Source organism: Thalassophryne amazonica, chromosome 18 (assembly GCF_902500255.1).
Source record: "Thalassophryne amazonica chromosome 18, fThaAma1.1, whole genome shotgun sequence".
Lineage (NCBI taxonomy): Eukaryota > Metazoa > Chordata > Actinopteri > Batrachoidiformes > Batrachoididae > Thalassophryne > Thalassophryne amazonica.
In genome coordinates, this window is record NC_047120.1 from 8,510,185 (window position 1) to 8,533,211 (window position 23,027).

At 46.6% G+C, this 23,027-nt stretch overlaps 1 protein-coding gene across 1 annotated transcript in view; it reads right to left on the reverse strand.

The window, feature by feature from the left end:
• Positions 1 to 445: 445 nt before the first annotated feature.
• The window catches only part of LOC117531329 (alpha-N-acetylglucosaminidase-like), a 31,106-nt gene continuing 8,524 nt past the window's right edge, over positions 446 to 23,027 (reverse strand). The window contains exons 3-6 of the mRNA XM_034194400.1: positions 5,973 to 6,119; positions 5,749 to 5,834; positions 3,590 to 3,846; positions 446 to 3,400 (exon numbers count right to left, since the gene is read on the reverse strand). Of these exons, the coding sequence (XP_034050291.1) occupies positions 2,193 to 3,400; positions 3,590 to 3,846; positions 5,749 to 5,834; positions 5,973 to 6,119 (1,698 nt within the window). The 3' untranslated portion in view covers positions 446 to 2,192. The remainder of the gene's footprint in view (positions 3,401 to 3,589; positions 3,847 to 5,748; positions 5,835 to 5,972; positions 6,120 to 23,027) is intronic.

The following is a 23,027-nucleotide window of genomic DNA, read 5'->3' on the forward strand; positions in this document are numbered from 1 at the left end:
TTGCTAAATAATAATTTGTTTTCCACGTGTTCATGTCAGAACAAATGCATGTATGCATCTACCTAAATTCAGGGTCAAGTCAACAGTCAAATGGTTAAAAATCGTTTCACACAGACGCTGGGAAGGGTGAAGGCAATGGTCAGTCGGCCGGTCGGCCCTGGCGGTGAGGTGTCCCTTATTTATTTTTCAGAGAGTTGGCAACCCTAATTGGGATTAATAAAGATCTTCTTGCTCTTATTCTTAGCCTAATAGGAGCTAGCTAACTATTTCCAACATTATCTCTCTTTACACTTTAGCCTGTCCATCAAACACTGAAGCTGAACATTTATAAGGTATGTAGCTCAACATTTACCTCCTCTGGTTGGAAACAGGAAACATTTTCCTTTAATTGCCTGTTGCTACTAAATTTCTGTGCAACATTCAGGGACGTGAGTGCAGCACCAAGTTATTACCAGCAGAAAACGTTTTAATATGTAATGAAAAACAACAACAAATCCCATTATTATCCAGTTACACTTATTTCTTATAAACATTTCTGTTCAGGAACATTGAAAAAACAATTACATAGTTTCTGGTTCACAGTTTTAGTCCTGAGTACAGTCTTTGGATGCAGCTGGCACATGTTGCGAGCACAAACATCAAGTCATTCTGGAGAGGCTGACTGTGTTTGCAGGGCCGTCCCGAGGCTAATCTTCAATCTACAGTCCATAAGTTCAGATATAGCAGCCTAGAGGTTCTCTCAAAGCAGATTCAGTTCTTCTCTGTCCCTGAGATCTTAACACAGTGTGCAGTGGCTCAACAGACAGCAGGTCCACAGACTCTGCAGACAGTAAATATGGTTCTGTGTGGTTTGGATGTCAACGTGGAGAGAGCGAGGGGCTGGAACCCTGCTTTATTATTCCTGTCATGCTAATCAAAGCTTTTAAATGACACTGAGTTCATTAATATTGTAGAGTGTAGTGAGGGTGAAGTTGTGCTGCCATGATGGTGGTGTCAGCATTCTTTGATGTTTGTTGAGAACTGCAGTTCCCAATGTCACCACCAGGGACTTACCCTGCACACTGCCACTGTGGGCTGTCACGGCTCTGCTGGGCAAAATTCCAGGAGTCACCATTAAATAGTCTACATGTGTGCCAGATTTGGCATTTTAGGCAAAACAAAAACAAGGCGAAAACAACTGGAAAATCTAGTCAGCATTCCATCACCACTCTGTTTGGCGTGAGCAGATCAGCTAATTTCCCCGCTAGATTAATGGATTCCACGACCACATTAATCTACTCTACTTACCTGCTCTGTGGACTGCTGTAAAGTCGTACTGTTACCTCCCTGTAGAATTCTATCTATGTTTGTAGATAAGATGGTGGCACCTTCCCTGGTACGGGTGAAGGTCCTCCAGCATCAGCAAGACACAGCAACCCCAAAAAGAGGACCACTTATCAATAAAACTAAAGTCTTGCTGTCTACAAAACTGAGCCAGCCACCTATTCAATGATGTCAGCCTGCTAAATGCCTCATCATTACTATCAACAGGCATGTCCAAGGGTGAAAAATTGTTCACAATTGGCAGCGGCAACTGTGATCCGGGTACCACAGCCAGGCAACAGGCCCTATGCGACTTCTTTTGTCTAACAACAGTCCTAAAGCCATTTTCTTTAACCGGGAGAGCTCAGCCAGTGCTAACGGACATGCTAGCCAGCTCGACACTAAGCTCATCTGGAGAGCTTATTTGGTCTAATTCCACTGAATTCAGAAGCTTGATAATTCTTTGTTGTGTTTCTTTATTTGATCCCTGTTAATGTTAGTTTGACCTAATATGTGGGTCACCCCACCCGGATCTGGTCTGCTTGAGGTTTCTTTCTCTAAAAAAGCCTGAGGGAGTTTTTCTTGATCTCTGTCATCTACATGCTTGTTCAGGGGGTTGGTGAGGGTAGCCCTTCCCCTTCGACTTATTTTGTGATTTGGTGCTTTATAAATAAAATGCATTGACATTGATCAGTGTGCATGTAAATCGCATATGTACAACCACCACCACTGACATCACCACAAGTGCAAAAACAGATTTCCTGAAAATTTAACACATTACATCTCAAAAGCTTACTTAATTTAATAAAATGGTTTTGGTAAAGACCTGAATAAGAGGAATTGGAGGAAGGCATTCCTAGTGCTGTGACTTTCCACAAAGACATCTCTGCTTATGAGAATCTATTCAGGGCCTGTGGATAGTACTTCAGGAAGATTCTGTGGGCAGTCTCATAAGGGTCTCCTTGAGGCTTGGTTGGGTACTTTCGCCCATTGTAAATAAACCCCTTTTCTATCTGGAAAACTGCCTTGTTAAAGGCATCCTGATCGAATGGCTGTCCACTATTTAAGCACTTGACCAGAGTTTGGACAAACAGGCCCCAACGTTGGGCATAATAGTCTTCTATCAGGCCTCCCCACTCTTTGTTGGCATAGTCCAGGATCTCACCATCGGGACCCCATAGTGTAAGTTGGTTTCTAGCATTCATGTCATATAGCTGTGCCTCCTTTTCATCCACACTTAAGGATCGTGCCCGTTCCAGCCATACTCCTAAAAGGAAGTTACGATTGGTGTTCAGTAAACGATTGAGTTCTGGCAAAAGGTCTAAGACCAACACACTACCTGCAGCCATTAGTTCTGTCAGATTCTTTCTCTGGAAGGCATCCACAATACTGTGATAAAAAGATATTGTAAGCAACTCTATGGCCTGCCGAGTCACATCTACAAGATCATATTGAAATGTTTCCTTGGACATGAGAGATGGCGCTTCCTCAATAAACAGCTTCCAGGCTTTGTACAAATATGCTGGGTCATACCAAATGCCAGTGTGCATGTGAAGTGATGGCCGTCGCACCACTGGACTAAGATTGTAGTTTATATAATGTGGCACAGTACAGTTGTACACACTTGAGAAGAGAAGCTTCCAGGCAGTGGTCAGGTTCTCGTGCATGCTGCCATAGCGACGTACAGAATACAGTGATGCCCATTTGGTCAAATTCACGGGCTCCTTGAGCCAAGCAAGTTCACTCATCAACTCAAACATCACAGGGTTCTGCTCGATACCCTCAGGGGTCATACCTATTCCAACCATGGTGGAGTTCGGGAAACTCAGGGCTTTGAATGGCCCTGAATTGATTCGCTCCACTGTCCCAAATAAACCATTGCTACCTCCAAAGTTTTGTAGCATGCACCAGATGAATGTATGTCCATAGAATGACTTGGTATAAGAGTAAATTGGCTCAGTTTCTGCAAATAAATCCAGTATTATCATTCTTCCAAGAGGTACTCCGTGAAGTAAGGCCTGAATCTGCTCTGGCTTCCAGAATGCTTGGTCACTAAAAAACAGCCAGCCTTGCATCAGCCAGATTGCCTGAGGATCAACTGGGGAGCAAAAAAAATGGTCTGGATTAGCACCAAGAAAAGAGACAATTCATTAGCAAGGCAGCGAGAAAGAATTCGTCTGCTGAGCACGAGTGGTTAACGGGTCAAACGCGGGGTCAATAAAGTCCAGCAAACCCTGTAACTTCTCAAAGTTTGCCATGAAGCCAACAGCAGACCAAATGTTCTCACCTGAAGTCATTGAAGCAAAGACAGAGTGACTAACTGCAGACAGGTAGGCAGGGTCAGAGGAGGGCGGAGTCATCTCATTGAAATTGTCTGTATTGTAGATGTGATCCGTCCCAAACTCTTTGACCACTTGGGACAGATAGAGGGAGCCAATCTTGAGGAAAAGTGGATCACGGGGGTCCAGCATATAGGAGCACGACATGCTACAGTTGAAGTTCGCCCAAGGACCCAGTCTGGTTACCTTTGCTTCTGGAAATAACCTGAAATACAACAAACACTTCAATCATGAAAATACTAAAAACCTATTTATGCTTCAGACATCACGATGGGTACAAGCATCCACACTGCTAAAATGATGTCATAGAGGATAACAGGGAACGGATCTGAATGGTTCTTCACCTGACATCAACAGCTGTAATCTTCAGATTATAAGGTGGCGCTGTTGCAGACTTAAGAGGAGCTGCTTGATCCTGAAATGTACATGTGTGTGACTGTAGCCTGAGGAACCACTGAAATGACCGAAGCACTCAAGAATACATAAAGCTGTCTGTGAGGAAGCAGGTCCAACCTGTTAAGTGTCATCATATGCAGAGCTCTCAAGTTGAGATACGCTCAAGGAGTTATTTTCCACCAAATCTTATCTTGCAGGTCATCATGGTGGAATGTCATGCATTAGCATGAGAGCATGACAACATATTGAGTCTCACGCCGAGTGCGTTAGACCTGACAGAACTGTTTCAAAGCGTGAGTCTCACTCCAAATGAGTGAGACTTCAGATTTCTGTATATGTGAGAACGAGAGTCAGCACTCCCAATGCTGCCTACTAAACGCGAATGTCCCTTCATGGACAGCGACGTGACACATCCGGTTGGATGTGACATGTTTTCATGTGCATTTTCAATGCGGATACGTGAGTGAACACACATGGAAAAAAGCTCACAAAATACATGTTAAAATACCATTTTGACCTGGATATCGAGCCAATAAAATGAATTTACATTCAATTATGTCAAAAAAGTATTAAACTTACCCTCACACTCACACATTCCCAAATATTAGTTTTGAAAGTTACATGGATCTGATCTGTTCCAGCTCTCATAAAACAGCAGCTCAGCTGAGACGTCCCTGTGGCTGCTGCTGTCTAGTTCCCGCACTCTTACTATGAAGCCACGCTGTTGTAACACGTGCAGAATGTGGCTTGGCATTGTCTTGCTGAAATAAGCAGGGATGTCCCTGAAAAAGACGTTGCTTGGATGGCAGCATGTGTTGCTCCAAAACCTGGATGGTGTAACGCTGTGCTTTCCATCACATGCTTCCTGCCAGCTATTTCTGTGTCCAGCGTGAGTCCGCGAGTGAACTTCTCAAGTACCTTTTTCTGTTGTCTCTAGTTACTGTCCTCACATGGACTGTATTCCTCAACTGTTTTTGGTGTTTTGAAGAGTGTCTTCCTGGTTGTAGAACTGTTGGATGATGTTGTTGTCTGAGGAACACCTTAATGATTCCTGCAGTAGCAACCTCACAGGGTGTGACTAGGCTAGTCAATCAGCAATAACTGCCATCATCTTGTAACTAAATGAAAACAGCATTAAATGAGGATGAAGTGATTAGATGTGTGTAGAACAATCAAAAATGCAACTTTGCATTTCTTTTGTCACATCCTGTTTGCCTACTGGGTGGTGAGTGGATGGTGGGAGAGTCAGACGTCCTATACAGGCCCTGAGGCCCGATGGTGCCAGTGCTCATCCACAGAGTCCATTGCATCAAGCAGATGAGAGTCTACGACTCCCATGGGACGGACATCAGTCCGGTTTGATGCCAGCTATCCTCCCAACCAAGGCCAGAACCCATTTCCATCTGGATGGACTGGTAGGGCACAGACAGGTAGGCTGAAGCACAGACTGAGACTAGAACCCTGGTCTGTAAACTGGGAGACCAAGTCCTGTCCCACAGAGTCACCTGCTCTGCACGTTCTATTTTGAACTGCAAACTGACTGTAGTTACTGTGGATGCAAGCTGGCCTCAAACTTTAGAGTGACACTGGCTTTAAAGAGGAGGAGGCAGTCAACCTAGATTTAAGACTTCTATCAATCTTGTGCAAATAGTGCTTCTGTTGTAGTTCGAGTTAAAACTGAAGTGCTGAAATAGAAACAACCATCAGTCACCTGAGGATTCCTTCTGGAATATTCCCAGAGAAGGCTGGCAGCACAGGAATCATGCCGAAGGACCTCATTCGCTTCAAGATCTTAAACTGCAGAGTGAGGTGGTGAGACACATGAGAGAAACGGATTAAAAACACCTGGTGAGGAATTCTGCAGCTACAAAAATTCTACATTCATCAGTGTCATGCAGTGGAATGATGTGGGTGAGTTTGTGGAAACTGCAGTACTTGGAGTAAGAGCTGGTTCACGTGCCAGGACTGCGGCAGAGGTCCACCAAAGCGGAACATGTTTCCCATCCGGTTCCAGGCAAGGAAAGCAGGACCAGCAAAGAAGTCTTCTATTTCTGACTGGTTTAAGCCGAGAGCACGGTAAACCTAAAGGGTGGAAGAGAAGCTGATGTTGACATGACTGAGGAAAGACCTCAACCACACAGTCTCTGCAGGCCCACAGCTACCACATCTGTCTTCATGCTCAAAACCTGCTTCTTCTACCTCCAAATGTCCCACCTTTCACAGGCTGTGAGGGAAAAAAAAAATAAATAAATCACACAGGAAATCAAGGCTGGAGTCTTCCAGGAGCCTCACGGCAAACTGAAGGCTGGACTTCATACATAAAACCTGAACTTCTCCAATGGGCACACTTGAAAATAAACCAATGACGGAATAACACACGTGCAGCATCTACACAGACAACAGCTGCAGCATTTAGAGAGATAACACATGTACAACCCCAATTCCAATGAAGTTGGGACATTGTGTAAAATGTAAATAAACACAATACAATGATTTGCAAATCCTCTTCAACCTATATTCAACTGAATACACCACAAAGACAAGATATTTAATGTTCAAACTGATAAACTTTATTGTTTTTGTGCAAATATTTGCTGATTTTGAAATGGATGCCTGCAACACGTTTCGAAAGAGCTGGGACAGTGGTATGTTTACCACTGTGTTACATCACCTTTCCTTCTAACAACACTCAATAAGCGTTTGGGAACTGAGGACACTAATTGCTGAAGCTTTGTAGGTGGAATTCTTTCCCATTCTTGCTTGATGTACGACTTCAGTTGTTCAACAGTCCGAGGTCTCTGTTGTCATATTTTCCGCTTTATAATACCCCACACATTTTCAATGGGCGACAGGTCTGGACTGCAGGCAGGCCAGTCTAGTACCCGCACTCTTTTACTATGAAGCCGTGCTATTGTAACACCTGCAGAATGTGGCTTGGCATTGTCTTGCTGAAATAAGCAGGGACGTCCCTGAAAAAGACATTGCTTGGATGGCAGTATATACGTGTAGAAAGTTTTCCAGATTCTCTGAATCTTCTGATTATATTATGGACTGTAGATGATGGAATCCCTAAATTCTTTGCAATTGAATGTTGAGAAACACTGTTCTTAAACTGTTGGAGTATTTTTTTCCACACAGTTGTTCACAAATTGGTGATCCTCACCCCATCTTTGTTACGGCTGAACCTTTTGGAGATGCGCCTTTTATACCCAATCATGACACTGACCTGTTTAACCTGTTCACCTGTGGAATGTTCCAAACAGGTGTGCTTTGAGCATTCATCAACCTTCCCAGTCTTTTGTTGTCACTTTTTTGAAAAGTGTTGCAGGCATCCATTTCAAAATGAGCAAATATTTCCACAAAAACAATAAAGTTTATCAGTTTGAACATTAAATATCTTGTCTTTGTGGTGTATTCAGTCAAATATAGATTGAAGAGGATTTGCAAATCATTGTATTCTGTTTGTGTTTACATTTTACACAACGTCCCAATGTCATTGGAATTGGGGCTGTAGCTCAAACTTCAGATTACAGTAAAACATGTTGTGTAATACACCAAATTAATAATATTTTATGATTACAATAGTACTAGCACAATAGTTATATAATTAGAAATAGATAAAACTTTAATTACAGTATATGTAAAATGTCCATTACAGCAAACTACTGCTCTCATACTGGGTCTTGAAAATCTAACATAAATGTATTGTTTGCTTATTATCATACTGTCAGTATAATAAGTAAACTGTTTTTTGCAGCCCAGAAAGGTCGTTCCAGGGACATCATTTTTTTTTTATACATCTGATCTTAACTAATTGCGGGGTCACTTGTCGTGTAGTTCAACACTAGTTTGGACTCTAAAGTTTGACTCATTCTTCATGCTACTTAAACCTGAAACCACTTTGCTGTAATATTTAGTGGATAAAAATGATCTGAACACATCTTTATTCATTCTTTCTCCTGCTGAGCTGCTCGTCCAGTGAGAATCACACTGTTTCAAATAATCATATTTGTCAATTTCATGCTATATTTATATTATTCTGTTGATTCCTATCTGCCACTCTTTATATTTATGACCTAGTTTGTACAAAAGAGATTTGAGAAAGGTGGCAGACATTATAGGCAAAGGGCAGGTTGCCTGAAACGTAACGTCTTGTCAAATAAAACCTTTTTGTATCGGAGCGCTATGGTTGTGCGGATCATTTGGTTTCTATTTTTGGTCAAATTTTTCTTGGTCCAGCAAACACCTTTTTATGTGTTTTGGATGTGCGTGTCTTCGTTACATTACAGGCCCCTCATTTTCATTATGTTTTTAAACATATGTTTCTTTGCATACTATTGTGTGTGTGTGTGTGTGCGCTCTGTATTTATTTACTAACTTGTTTAGATATACGAGGGCTGTCAATAAAGTAACGGTCCTTTTTATTTTTTTCAAAAACTATATGGATTTCATTCATATGTTTTTACATCAGACATGCTTGAACCCTCGTGCGCATGCGTGAGTTTTTCCACGCCTGTCGGTGACGTCATTCGCCTGTGAGCGCTCCTTGTGGGAGGAGTTATGCAGCCCCTCGTCGGAATTCCTTTGTCTGAGAAGTTGCTGAGAGACTGGCGCGTTGTTTGATCAAAATTTTTTCTAAACCTGTGAGACACATCGAAGTGGACACGGTTCAAAAAATTAAGCTGGTTTTCAGTGAAAATTTTAACGGCTGATGAGAGATTTTGAGGTGATTCTGTCGCTTTAAGGACTTTTCACGGTGCGAGACGTCGTGCAGCGCTCTCAGGCGGCGTCATCAGCCTGTTCAAGCTGAAAACCTCCACATTTCAGGCTCTATTGATCCAGGACGTCGTGAGAGAACAGAGAAGTTTCAGAAGAAGTCGGTTTCAGCATTTTATCCGGATATTCCACTGTTAAAGGAGATTTTTTTAATGAAAGACGTGCGGACGGATCCGCGCGTCGGGACGCAGCCGACGCGGTGCGGCGGCACAGGAAAAACACCTCCGTGTTGATAACCATTTGTAAAATCCAGGCGGCTTTTGATGGCTTTCAGTGGAGTGAGTATATGAGAAATTGTTTAACAGGCAGGACATGTTCCAACTTGTCCTTAAGGCTTTCAACAGAGGTGTTTTTCCTGTGGCGGAGCGTCGCAGCGGCTGCGTCCCGACGCGCGGATCCGTCCGCACGTCTTTCATTAAAAAAATCTCCTTTAACAGTGGAATATCTGGATAAAATGCTGAAACCGACTTCTTCTGAAACTTCTCTGTTCTCTCACGATGTCCTGGATCAATAGAGCCTGAAATGTGGAGGTTTTCAGCTTGAACAGGCTGATGACGCCGCCTGAGAGCGCTGCGCGACATCTCGCACCGTGAAAAGTCCTTAAAGCGACAGTCTCACCTCAAAATCTCTCATCAGCCGTTAAAATTTTCACTGAAAACCAGCTTAATTTTTCGAACCGTGTCCACTTCGATGTGTCTCACAGGTTTAGAAAAAATTTTGATCAAACAAAGCGCCAGTCTCTCAGCAACTTCTCAGACAAAGGAATTCCGACGAGGGGCTGGACGACCCCTCCCACAAGGAGTGCTCACAGGCGAATGACGTCACCGACAGGCGTGGAAAAACTCACGCATGCGCACGAGGGTTCAAGCATGTCTGACGTAAAAACATATGAATGAAATCCATATAGTTTTTGAAAAAAATAAAAAGGACCGTTACTTTATTGACAGCCCTCGTATGTCTTAATGTTTTAACTGTATGTTTTAGTGTACAGCACATTGGATCAGCTTTGGTTGCAGTAAAGAGTACTGTGTGTTCTATACATATACGGTGGATATTTTATGCAAAACTAAGCTGGAGTATTTTCCATCACATCACATATTTCAGGTTGTCTAACACTTTAACCAGACACAGAAACGTTGCACCAAAACAACATAGATTTGATTGTGGGGACCCACACTTTTTTCTGATTTATGAAGAACATTCATGCCAAATCTGATGCTTGTATCACCAAGTGAACAATTCTGGCCAAAAATCAAACTTATCTGCTCCACTATGGGTTCATGTGGATGCAGATATTTCTTGAAACGGTGCTGTGTTTACAGATCACTTTTTGAAAACAACAAAGAAGAAGATCGTTTTGGGAAAATTCAGTTTCGGTGTAGACAAGGCCTATGCATGTTGATGCATGCGCACAATGCACTACAACCATAACTGTGCTAAAGTCTTCTGTTTGTCAAGGTTTTTCAGTGCCTTGCGTGTCGTTTTTCATAACTCTGAATGTTACTGTTCCTGTATTCCTCCGTATTTCCTGGACTGCCTGCGTTCCAGATCCGGCTGTGGCGTTACTGCTTTTCTGTTTTGTCTATGGTTGATGTTTTGAGCTGCTGATATTTTACCTCCTGTTTCCAAAGTGACACAACAGCAGAACTTCTGTTGTGGAAGACATTTTTACCATTCACATGCACCTGTGTGGGCTGAAACAGGATCAGCCGATTCAACCAGCACAACATGCTCTACTTCTTTTGACAGGAACAAAGAGAAAGAAAAGCAGCATCTGTTTCCAAGAAGTTGACAAGCAAGTCAAACGGGAATGTGCCACCTGTAAGAACCCAGTGTGCAGAAAGTAAGTAAGTTCAGTTCCTTTATGTAACAATCACAAAGTGCTTCACAGTAAGATTAGAATAAAAGACACAAAGAAGTTAAAAAAAAAAGTAACAACACAACACAAAGTAAAAGCAGTCCTGTACAGGTGAGTCTGCAACAGAGTCTATAGAGCACAAATACAAGGGCATCTTTGGAGCTCCCACTCCAAATGCGCAGTCTCCCTTGGTTCTCAACCTTGACCTCGGCACAACCAGCAAGTTCTGGTCTGTGGAACTCAGAGACCTGTGTCCCACAAAGAGGTCACCATAGTTATTCATTTTATGAACCTGCTTAAGGGCCCCGTCACACTGAGCACGGTTGAGCATAAATGAAGCAAGTATCAACCCCAATGGCAAAAACAGCCAAAATTTGAGCTGCATTTGTGAGGGACAGACATTCGTACAGCTGTGTAAAAATGACGAACGAATACCCAGAATGCTTTACAAAGCCGCTTTGAATAATTTGCGCACATTCAGAGTACAGCAACTCCCAAATCCAGGTTGACTACCCAGAGCGCAGGTCGAATGCGGACACAACACAGCACAAAACATGACAAAATAAAATAAAAAATACAAAGAATAAATAGAACACAGTACAAAACCCCACAATGTAGGCAGAATGCAGCAGGAATATGCAGAATGCCGTATGTGCCACCCAAGGTCTGGGTGGAAGGCAAGCAGGGGGAGGGGCTTGGCTGTGGTCCGCTCTTCTGAAGACATGCCATGTCCCACTGCTGGATGTCCAATGGCCTCTCTCTCTCTCTCTCTCTCTCTCTCGATAAGGTTTTATCAATATCGTTGCCCTTATTGATTCTGCTTATCAATCCAATTCCTTATTGATTTCCTTATCAATACCTCTTGTGAATTTTCTGTGTACTCAAAGTAGGCTTTACAAATTTTCTCTGTTAACAACATTTTATTGAGTCTTAAAGTAAATAAATATGAAATTGGTCACTGGATCCTTGATCTCTGGACATAAAAATGGAAATAAACAAAGTCTGTAGTTTTTGTCAAAAACATTTCCTGTCAGATATTAATGGCACAAATTTAAATCCATACCCTCTGAGCTGAGCTCTGGCAGGCAGCTGTGCTGCACGTCCACATCAATGTAATTCATAAAGAATGTTGGACATCTTATTTTGAGAGAGAAAAAAAAAAATGGTTTTGGTCTGTTGTCGTTTGTTGTCTGTGTTACATTTGGAAAGAGGTGACATTTGATTTAAAACGGCAATTCACTTTGAAGGTATTAATTCTGACCAAAATCTGTATTTCCAAATTTACTCGGCAGAGAGGGGTGCAGCGTTTGGAGCTGTGCAGTTTGTCCCACAAAACAGAGGAACAGAACGGAGGACAATTCTCATTTCTTGCCTGCAACAAGGCAAGAGTCCCAGTTAGTGACTTTATTCAGCACATAGGTGACTGACGATTGACATCTTTAAATGGCTCTGACAGCGGTTAATGAAGAAATTTTATACCTGCTGCTTCTGAAAAGCAGCGAAGCAGAGAACCAGCAAAGCAGCAAGTCACATGCGCTGCTTCATTACTTCAATCTTCAAGCAAAGCCACTGCAGAAGCAGCCACCATAATTGTTACAGGGTGTACACACACCCACACTTGTCTGTCTTTGTTTTCCGCCAGCAGTACCAGATCCGACACGCCGAGACGGTGGCCACCTGGGGACTTCGGGACTTGGCGGCTCCAGTATCCCTCGGGTTCGGTGGCGGTAGAAATCGTGTGGTTCCGGTTCGTCTCCAGACGGGCGTCTCCTATCGTCGAGCCTGCCCACACGACACATTTATTGATTGACTTGTATTCATTCTGTAATCTGCTGTGTTTGGTTGTGGCATTCACAACAGTAAAGTGTTCTAATTTAACTCCTTCTATTGTCCGTTCATTTACGCCCCCTGTTGTGGGTCCGTGTCACTACACTTTCCCAACAGGATATCTCGGCCAGCGTCATGGACTCCGAGGGGCGTCACCCGGCTGTTGAACGACCAATGGGAGAGCAGGGAGCGCAGGCGTCTGCAGGAGGCGTGATTGGTGAGCTACAGCACATTCTCACTGCCTTTACGGCTCGGTTGGATCAAATGACCGAGCAAAACATCCTCCTGAACCGCAGGGTGGAGGCTCTCTCCGCGCAGGTGGTGGCGAGCGCTCAGGGCGCTGCTGCAGCTCCTCCTCCTGCCGACCCTGTGCAGGATATGAATGTTCCAGTGGTGGTTCAACAACCCCTCCCACCATCCCCTGAAGCATATATAAGCCCTCCTGAGCCGTACGGAGGTTGTGTGGAGACGTGCGCGGACTTTCTCATGCAGTGTTCGCTCGTCTTCGCACAACGTCCCGTCATGTACGCATCAGACGCTAGCAAAATAGCTTATGTGATTACTCTGCTTTGGGGAGAGGCACGCGCTTGGGCTACGGCGCTTTGGGAGCAAAATTCATGGCTCCTTCACACGTACACTGGGTTTGTGAGGGAGTTCAGAACAGTGTTTGATCACCCTAACAGGGGAGAGACCGCTTCAACTGTGCTGCTGTCTATGAGACAGGGACGCCGGAGCGCAGCCGCTTATGCAGTCGACTTCCGCATCGCGGCTGCGAGGTTCGGCTGGAATAACGCTGCGCTCCGCGCCGCCTTCGTAAACAGACTGTCATCGGTCCTGAAGGAGCACCTGGTGGCCAAGGATGAACCGCGGGAATTAGATGGGCTTATCGATCTTGTTATACGGTTAGACAATCGGTTGGAAGAACGCCGTCGGGAACGAGACAAAGGGCGTGGCCGGGCGCGCGCCGTCCCTCTTCCTTCCGGGTCCGAAAAAGGTCCGCCCTTCCCACGCTCCCTGGCCTCTACGTCCCGTGGGGCGACAGCTCCCCCTGCTGATGAAGCTATGGACACGAGCAGGGCCACATTCAGACCACCGAATAGACAGAGGAGGCTTCCCCGCGGGGCGTGTTTTGTTTGTGGCTCAATGGAGCATCAATTGAGTAATTGCCCCGAACGGTTAAACACCAACGTCCGCCCCTAGAAACTGGGCTTAGGGTGGGCCAAGAAATTCACGTGGGACACACACATTTCCACACGGCTCCCAGTTACAATCCTTAGCGGGGATTTAACCCTTCAGGCCCCAGCACTGGTAGACACAGGGTCAGAAGGGAATCTGCTAGACAGCAGATGGGCCAGGGAGGTAGGGCTCCCTCTGGTGGCGCTTCCTTCACCATTGCAGGTGCGAGCATTAGATAGCACCCTACTCCCTTTAATCACACACAGAACACTACCAGTAACTCTGGTAGTGTCAGGGAATCATAGGGAGGAGATCGAGTTTTTTGTGACTCTTTCTACCTCCCGTGTGATTCTGGGGTTCCCCTGGATGCTAAAACACAATCCCCGGATTGATTGGCCGTCCGGGGTGGTGGTACAGTGGAGCGAGACCTGCCATCGGGTGTGTTTGGGATTCTCGGTTTCTCCCGGTTCCCAGGCTAGGGAGCAGGTCAAAGTTCCCCCCAATCTATCGGCGGTGCCGGTTGAGTACCACGATCTTGCGGACGTTTTTAGCAAGGATCGGGCACTCACCCTTCCCCCGCACCGTCCGTATGATTGTGCCATCGATTTATTGCCAGGCGTGGAGTTCCCGTCCAGCAGGCTGTACAACCTCTCCCGACCTGAGCGCGAATCGATGGAGACCTACATCCGGGACTCCTTAGCTGCCGGGCTGATCCGTAACTCCACCTCTCCGATGGGTGCAGGTTTCTTTTTTGTGGGCAAAAAAGATGGCGGTCTTCGTCCATGCATTGATTACCGGGGGCTGAACGAGATCACGGTTCGCAACTGATACCCGTTGCCTTTGTTGGATTCGGTGTTCACCCCCCTGCATGGATCCAAAATCTTCACAAAGTTGGATCTTAGGAACGCATACCACCTAGTTCGGATCCGGAAGGGAGACGAATGGAAGACGGCATTCAACACCCCGTCAGGTCATTTTAAATACCTGGTCATGCCGTTCGGCCTCACTAACGCCCCCGCGACGTTCCAAGCTTTGGTTAATGACGTCTTGCGGGACTTCCTGCACCGATTCGTCTTCGTATATCTGGACGATATACTCATCTTTTCTCCGGATCCTGAGACCCATGTACGGCATGTACGTCAGGTCCTGCAGCGGTTGTTGGAGAACCGGCTGTTTGTGAAGGGCGAGAAGTGTGAGTTTCACCACACCTCTTTGTCCTTCCTGGGGTTTATCATCTCCTCCAACTCCGTCGCTCCGGATCCGGCCAAGGTCGCAGCGGTGAGAGACTGGCCCCAACCCACGAGCCGTAGGAAGCTGCAACAGTTCTTTGGCTTCGCAAATTTTTACAGGAGGTTCATTAAGGGGTATAGTCAGGTAGTTAGCCCCCTGACAGCCCTGACCTCACCAAAAGTTCCCTTCACCTGGTCGGATCGGTGCGATGCCGCGTTCAGGGAGTTGAAACAGTGCTTCTCGACTGCACCTGTCTTGGTGCAGCCCGATCCTAGTCGCCAGTTTGTGGTTGAAGTGGACGCCTCTGACTCAGGGATAGGAACCGTGCTATCCCAGAGCGGAGAGACCAATAAGGTTCTTCACCCGTGTGCCTATTTTTCCCGCAGGTTGACCCCAGCAGAGCGGAACTATGACGTGGGCAATCGAGAGCTCTTTGCGGTGAAAGAAGCTCTTGAGGAGTGGAGACACCTGCTGGAGGGAGCGTCAGTGCCTTTCACGGTTTTTACTGACCACCGGAACCTGGAGTATATCAGGACCGCCAAGCGACTGAACCCCAGGCAAGCCCGTTGGTCACTGTTTTTCGGCCGTTTTGACTTCCGGATCACCTACCGCCCCGGGACCAAAAACCAGAGATCGGATGCCCTGTCCCGGGTGCATGAACAAGAAGTCAAGACCGAGCTGTCGGATCCACCGGAACCCATCTTACCGGAGTCCACTATCGTGGCTACCCTAACCTGGGACGTGGAGAAGACCGTCCGGGAGGCCCTGGCACGGAGCCCGGATCCCGGAACAGGACCGAAAAACAGACTGTACCAGAGGCCAGAGCTGCCGTCCTGGACTTCTGTCACGGGTCCAAACTCTCCTGCCACCCAGGGGTGCGTAGGACCGTGGCAGTGGTCCGGCAGCGCTTCTGGTGGGCGTCCCTGGAGACTGACGTCCGGGCTTACATCCAGGCCTGCACCACCTGCGCCAGGGGCAAGGCGGACCACCAGAAGGCACAGGGACTCCTACAGCCACTTCCTGTGCCTCATCGCCCCTGGTCCCACATCAGTCTGGATTTTGTCACGGGCCTCCCGCCGTCCCAGGGGCACATCACCATTCTCACGATAGTGGACCAATTCTCCAAGGCGGCCCACTTCGTGGCCCTCCCGAAGCTCCCATCGGCCCAGGAGACGGCGGATCTCCTGGTCCACCATGTCGTCCGGCTGCATGGGATACCTACAGACATCGTTTCGGATCGCGGTCCCCAGTTCTCCTCGCAGGTGTGGAGAAGTTTCTGCTGGGACCTGGGGGCCACCGTGAGCCTCTCGTCTGGGTATCACCCTCAGACAAACGGACAGGCCGAACGGGCCAATCAAGAGTTGGAGCAAGCCCTTCGCTGTACTACCTCCGCACACCCGACGGCTTGGAGTGAACATCTGGCCTGGATCGAGTACGCGCATAACAGCCAAGTGTCCTCTGCCACCGGCCTCTCCCCGTTTGAGGTGTGTCTGGGGTACCAACCCCCTTTGTTTCCTTTGGTGGAGGGAGAGGTCGGTGTGCCCTCGGTCCAGGCCCACCCGCGGAGATGCCGTCGGGTGTGGCGCACCGCCCGTTCGGCCTTGTTGAGGGCAAAAGCCCATGCAGACCGTCGACGGTCCCCGGCCCCCGCATACCAGCCCGGGCAGGAGGTATGGCTATCAACCAAGGACATACCATTCCAGGTCGAGTCGCCGAAGTTGAAAGACCGCTACATCGGACCATTCACCATCCTCAAGGTCCTCAGTCCTACCGCAGTGAGGCTCCGACTCCCGGCCTCACTGCGGATCCATCCGGTCTTCCATGTCTCCAGGATAAAACCACATCACACCTCACCCGTCTGTGCACCCGGTCCGGCGCCGCCTCCTGCCCGTATTATCGACGGGGAGCCGGCTTGGACAGTACGCCGGCTCTTGGACGTCCGTCGAATGGGCCGGGGGCTTTCAGTATTTGGTGGACTGGGAAGGGTATGGACCCGAAGAACGCTCCTGGGTGAAGAGGAGCTTCATCCTGGACCCGACCCTCCTGGCCGATTTCTACCGTCGCCACCCGAACAAGCCTGGTCGGGCGCCAGGAGGCGCCCGTTGAGGGGGGGGGGTCCTGTTGTGTGGGCCGCCAGAAGAGGAGGTACTGCTGGCCCACCACCAGAGGGCGCCCTGCCTGAAGTGCGGGCTTCAGGCACGAGAGGGCGCTGCCGCCTCCAGGAACAGCCAAGGTGACAGCTGTCACCCATCAACCATGACAGCTGTCACTGATCATCTACTTCACACCAGGAATAAAAGCAGGAAGACACCTCCACCACATCGCCGAGATATCAACTTCATTGAGAGGTAATATCCTCAGCCATTTGTGTATAATCTGTATATTGTGAGTGTTTGCAGGTGTACCGGTCCCTCTGTTGGTGGAAGCTGAGTGAGTGCAGGACGGCACTCTTTTCCCCTGAGGAATCACTGCATACTCTGCAAGATATTGAGTGAGAGGTGGAGGTGGAATTCCCACCATAATTGTTACTGGGTGTACACACACCCACACTTGTCTGTCTTTGTTTTCCGCCAGCAGTACCAGATCCGACACGCCGAGACGGTGGCCACCTGGGGACTTCAGGACTTGGCGGCTCCAGTATCCCTCGGGTTCGGTGGCGGTGGAAATCGTGTGGTTCCGGTTCATCTCCAGACGGGCGTCTCCTATCGTCGAGCCTGCCCACACGACACCTTTATTGATTGACTTGTATTCATTCTGTAATCTGCTGTGTTTGGTTGTGGCATTCACAACAGTAAAGTGTTCTAATTTAACTCCTTCTATTGTCCGTTCATTTACGCCCCCTGTTGTGGGTCCGTGTCACTACACTTTCCCAACAGTTAGGATCACACACACACACAAACTCAGCTGAGCGAAAATGTGTCCCCGCCTCACGCATGCGCAGTGGTTGAAGCAGATGAGGGAGCCTCACTCCTTTCCTCTCTCCAGGATATTAGGTCCATGAGCTGATCGCACTGTGGTCCATGTGTGTGTCCTGGCAATCAGTCAGTGCTTGAGACTGTGTAGAGCTTGCGATCATGTTACATGCCGTGATGCATAGTGGGGTGTCGCACCATATAGGAATTATATTTCGTGGTGGATGAGGCATTTGTGAGCTGATGTTGACAGCTTACAGAGCTACCAGATGAGAGGGTGGTCACCACAGGCAGCAGCTCCTGCTGGTGTTCGCCCTGCACTGTGATATGCACCTGGCGCCATTCCGAAGGTGAGTTTTATTTTTATTTATATTGTGAAGGGCTGGCAAACCAGTTTCCCCGTGATTCTTCCTACAGAGGTACATGGTGTTCATGTCATGATAGGTGTATTACAACTGTCACATCCCATTCAACTGTGTTGTGGTGCACCGCACTGAGCCTGTGACTCACATCGACTCGCTGTGGGCATTCAGCAGGGCGTGGCACACCTACGTCGTGTTCCAGCTTTGATGATCACATTAGTTCACATACATTATCTAATCCATGGGAGGCAATGACAATGTATTTGGATTATGAGGTTTGTCATGAGTATAACAGCCCGTTCAGGGTGCACTGCACTGTGGCTCTGATACGCATTGACCCGCAGTGACAAATGGTGCTTTCAGTTTGACTGCACAACGTTCACGTCTGGTTCACAAGATGAATGCGTGCCACAGACATTGCACATAACATTTCATTTGTGCTCCCTGAATGGATCCAGTGGAGGTGCACATACGGCTCATCCATGCCACAATCCTGTTGCACATGCCAACAGGATTTGCCATGCCTAACCATGGCGAATTACCCTCAAACGCAATCAGACTGTTTTGAATGCTGTTTTGACGCCATCAGGATGCAGTCACATTGCGATCAGACTGCAGTCTGACCATCATTCGAGCTCTGCTCTCTTCCACAGCATGTCTTTTTTCTGATTCTCTCCCCTCAGCCCCAACCAGTCCCAGCAGAAGACTGCCCCTCCCTGAGCCTGGTTCTGCTGGAGGTTTCTTCCTGTTAAAAGGGAGTTTTCCTTCTCACTGTCGCCAAGTGCTTGCTCATAGGGGGTCGTTTTGACCGTTGGGGTTTTTCTGTAATTATTGTATGGCTTTTGCCTTACAATATAAAGCACCTTGGGGCGACTGTTGTGATTTGGCGCTATATAAATAAAATTGATTTGATTTGATTTCCCCACTTTGAATGTAGCTCGACAGTGGTGTGTCTACACTACATTGTGTGTGTGTCTGCACTACATTCTGGCTGGCCGCGTGATTCTGCCAGACAGTGTGGCATGTACTGGCATGTGTGGTATGAATGCATGGTGTCTAACCAGATCGTTACTCTGGATGGCATTTCCCTGATCTCTAGTAATACTGTGAGAAATCTTGGAGTCATTTTTGATCAGGATATGTCATTCAAAGCGCATATTAAACAAATATGTAGGACTGCCTTTTTGCATTTACGCAATATCTCTAAAATCAGAAAGGTCTTGTCTCAGAGTGATGCTGAAAAACTAATTCATGCATTTATTTCCTCTAGGCTGGACTATTGTAATTCATTATTATCAGGTTGTCCTAAAAGTTCCCTAAAAAGCCTTCAGTTGGTTCAGAATGCTGCAGCTAGAGTACTGACGGGGACTAGCAGGAGAGAGCATATCTCACCCGTGTTGGCCTCTCTTCATTGGCTTCCTGTTAATTCTAGAATAGAATTTAAAATTCTTCTTCTTACTTATAAGGTTTTGAATAATCAGGTCCCATCTTATCTTAGGGACCTCGTAGTACCATATTACCCCATTAGAGCGCTTCGCTCTCAGACTGCGGGCTTACTTCTGGTTCCTAGGGTTTGTAAGAGTAGAATGGGAGGCAGAGCCTTCAGTTTTCAGGCTCCTCTCCTGTGGAACCAGCTCCCAATTCAGATCAGGGAGACAGATACCCTCTCTACTTTTAAGATTAGGCTTAAAACTTTCCTTTTCGCTAAGGCTTATAGTTAGGGCTGGATCGGGTGACCCTGGACCATCCCTTGGTTATGTTGCTTTAGACGTAGACTGTGGGGGGGTTCCCATGATGCACTGTTTCTTTCTCTTTTTGCTCCGTATGCATCACTCTGCATTTAATCATTAGTGATCGATCTCTGCCCCCCTTCTCGGCATGTCTTTTTCCTGGTTCTTTCCCTCAGCCCCAACCAGTCTCAGCAGAAGACTGCCCCTCCCTGAGCCTGGTTCTGCTGGAGGTTTCTTCCTGTTAAAAGGGAGTTTTTCCTTCCCACTGTGGCCAAGTGCTTGCTCATAGGGGGTCGTTTTGACCGTTGGGGTTTTTCATAATTATTGTATGGCCTTGCCTTACAATGTGGAGCGCCTTGGGGCAACTGTTTGTTGTGATTTGGCGCTATATAAGAAAAAAGTTGATTGATTGATTGATTGATGAATGCTGTACGAGGATATTGAATGCAGCTCGCATTTGCCCTACTGTAGTTCGACTGTCCATTTGTGCAGCATTTGGGCTCATTGATGCTCTAGTGTGATGGGGAGGTGTGTGCAGACATGGTCGAGACATTCGGCCAGGATTCGACATGCTCAAACAATTCGAACAGCCCCTCGGACGTTCTCTGACTGCTTCAAATTGCGGACAAATATTATGACTGCAGTCAGATTGCGGTATGGCTGCACCTTGACCATGTGTTGATTATTTCAACACAAGCCCATCACGAGTATAGAGTGCATATGCTCTGACCACATGAATGTGCCGACTGCCGTAAGAGGTGTTCAAATGCAGCTCGAATTTGCCCGAGTGTGACTTGTATCCTCAGTCGCGCTCATTCGTGCTCTGGTGTGACAGGGTATAGCTGATGAATGTTGGCAAAATCAGGGGTTGCATCTGCTATTTGCGACATTGAGTGACAAATAGCAACATCTGCCCAAATGTTTGCAAAACTGTTTGCAAAGGCAGTTGGTGAACTTTAGTGACTGTTAGCAAATGTTAGTGACAGTGTTTGTGATGATTAGCAACTATCTGCCACTGTTTGGGAACATTTGGGACCTTTTGCCAGCTCCTGGTAAAATAACAGGTGACTCTCGGAACTGAACCACCCTTACCCCTACTGATGGACCCAAACCTATAAAAAGGATGAGCAAACCCTCCTCAGCATTCAGATTTCTCTGGGCCACTGTGGAAGACACAGTTCAGAAAATGTGCCTGTTGAAGCAATATAGAAGATGGATTTCCAGAATATGAAAATGAGTTTCTATCAGGAAGAAGCCCAACGTGCTGCTGCCTTTGAGTAAGAAGATTCTTAAAGAGTTGCTACTGTTTACTACTTGGTGAACCAAAAAGAACTTTAGTGACATGTGTTACAAGTGTTTGCAAACTCTTACAACTGTTTATGGAAAAATAATTTTGAACATGTTCAAAATTTCTTTGCGACAAGAAAAACTGTCTGTGACCCTGAAAAACTGTTTGTGAGTTGTTTTGCAATCTTTTATGAACACTGACAAAACCCTAAATTCCCTATATTTGTCAGCATTTGCCACTGGGTGAAATACTTGGTGGTGGTGGAGGGGGTGCTGGAGCGAAACCCAGCGGTCATAAAGGAAGAGGCGGAGTTCACCTTGGATAGGACAACAGTCTATCACAGTTATCATTCATATTCTCTGAAAAATGGCCAAAAAAACAAAAATTCTGCCAGCGTATGTTTGAGCACAACTGTATAGTCCTCCTGACATTACCACGGACACTGGGTTTTTGAGCCTTGGCCCCCTGGTGGCCACAACTGGACTCAAACTACAGCCACTGTTATCCTTGTCTGAGGTCTTTGTGAGGAGACGATGGGTACTGAGATTCAACTTGTGAATCATGACATGGGACACACACTGATCACATGGACACATGCATAGTCACGCACTTCCATACTCGGACTGATAATCGGTGATTTTGGGCATTTGCCCGGTGGGCCGCTGCACGTTTTCACGTGCGTGGGCCGGCCCTCCCATATTTATAGAGATTATGGAAATACAGTGTTCTCGAACCGCGCGCTGCTGTCAACATGAGGAAAGTCCGTGATCGGTGAAGCTACAGCATTTAATCGGCGCAGCTGCAGAACCACTTCCTGAATTTGTGTCAAAATAAAAGTTCTGTAGTGTTTCATACACGGCGCAGTCCTATTCTAGGTTTCAGTTTTGTTTCCGTTTGATCACACAACGGTGACTTACATCGAGCACAATGATTGACATGACCAACAGTCAATGACAATTGGAGAAGCATACAGGGTGGCCAATCAGATTGCAGGAAGAGCAGGCGGTCGCTCCTGCCCCTGCAGTGTTGCCAGATGTACGATAATTTTCGTATTTGTACGACAGTTTTACCGTCTGTACGATGTACGATCAATAATGGGAAAAAATCCAAAATGTATGATAATTTCAGTTGGTTGCCCAAACACGCATCTCTCTCTGACACCCAAGAATCATTTTGCAGGCGTTGCACTCAGGCGGCATCAAAGACACACCACACACAGGGCTGCTGCTGGCTTTGGCCGCCCGGGACAACGTCATTTGAAAGCCCGCCCCCTCTCATACAAAGTTCCCATCCAATCTCTGCCGTGACAGGAAGTTTCCCCAACCAACACCTTTTTTTTCTGAAACTTTATTTCAACAAATGCAATAACAAACGAACAAAACACAAGAGCAAAGAGATATACAAGAAAAATAAAAAAAAAGTTCACGTTCCTTATGGCGGTGTCAACATTTTTTCTGTGTTGAACAAAATCTGCACAAGTGGCCTTGGCATCGGATGACGACAGCGACCTCGAGGTTGAATTTGACTCTTTCTAGTCTGGTAATTGTTTGTGTCCCTTCACAGAAAAAAAAAAAATCTTTCTAGTAGTGCGTTCTAGTTTCCCCATTACTATAATTACTGTTTAAAAATGACAAAATTCTTTGGAAATATAAAAAAAAAACAAAAAAAACCCACTAAAATAGCTACGTTGTATGCGTTTTGTTTGTGTACGATCATTTCTCCCAAAATACAATAATTTTGAGGTTTTGGTACGATAATTTCATATTTCATATCTGGCAACACTGCGCCCCTGTGAATGGACTGAGTCCTCGGCGCCTGGACTTCTCTGCGC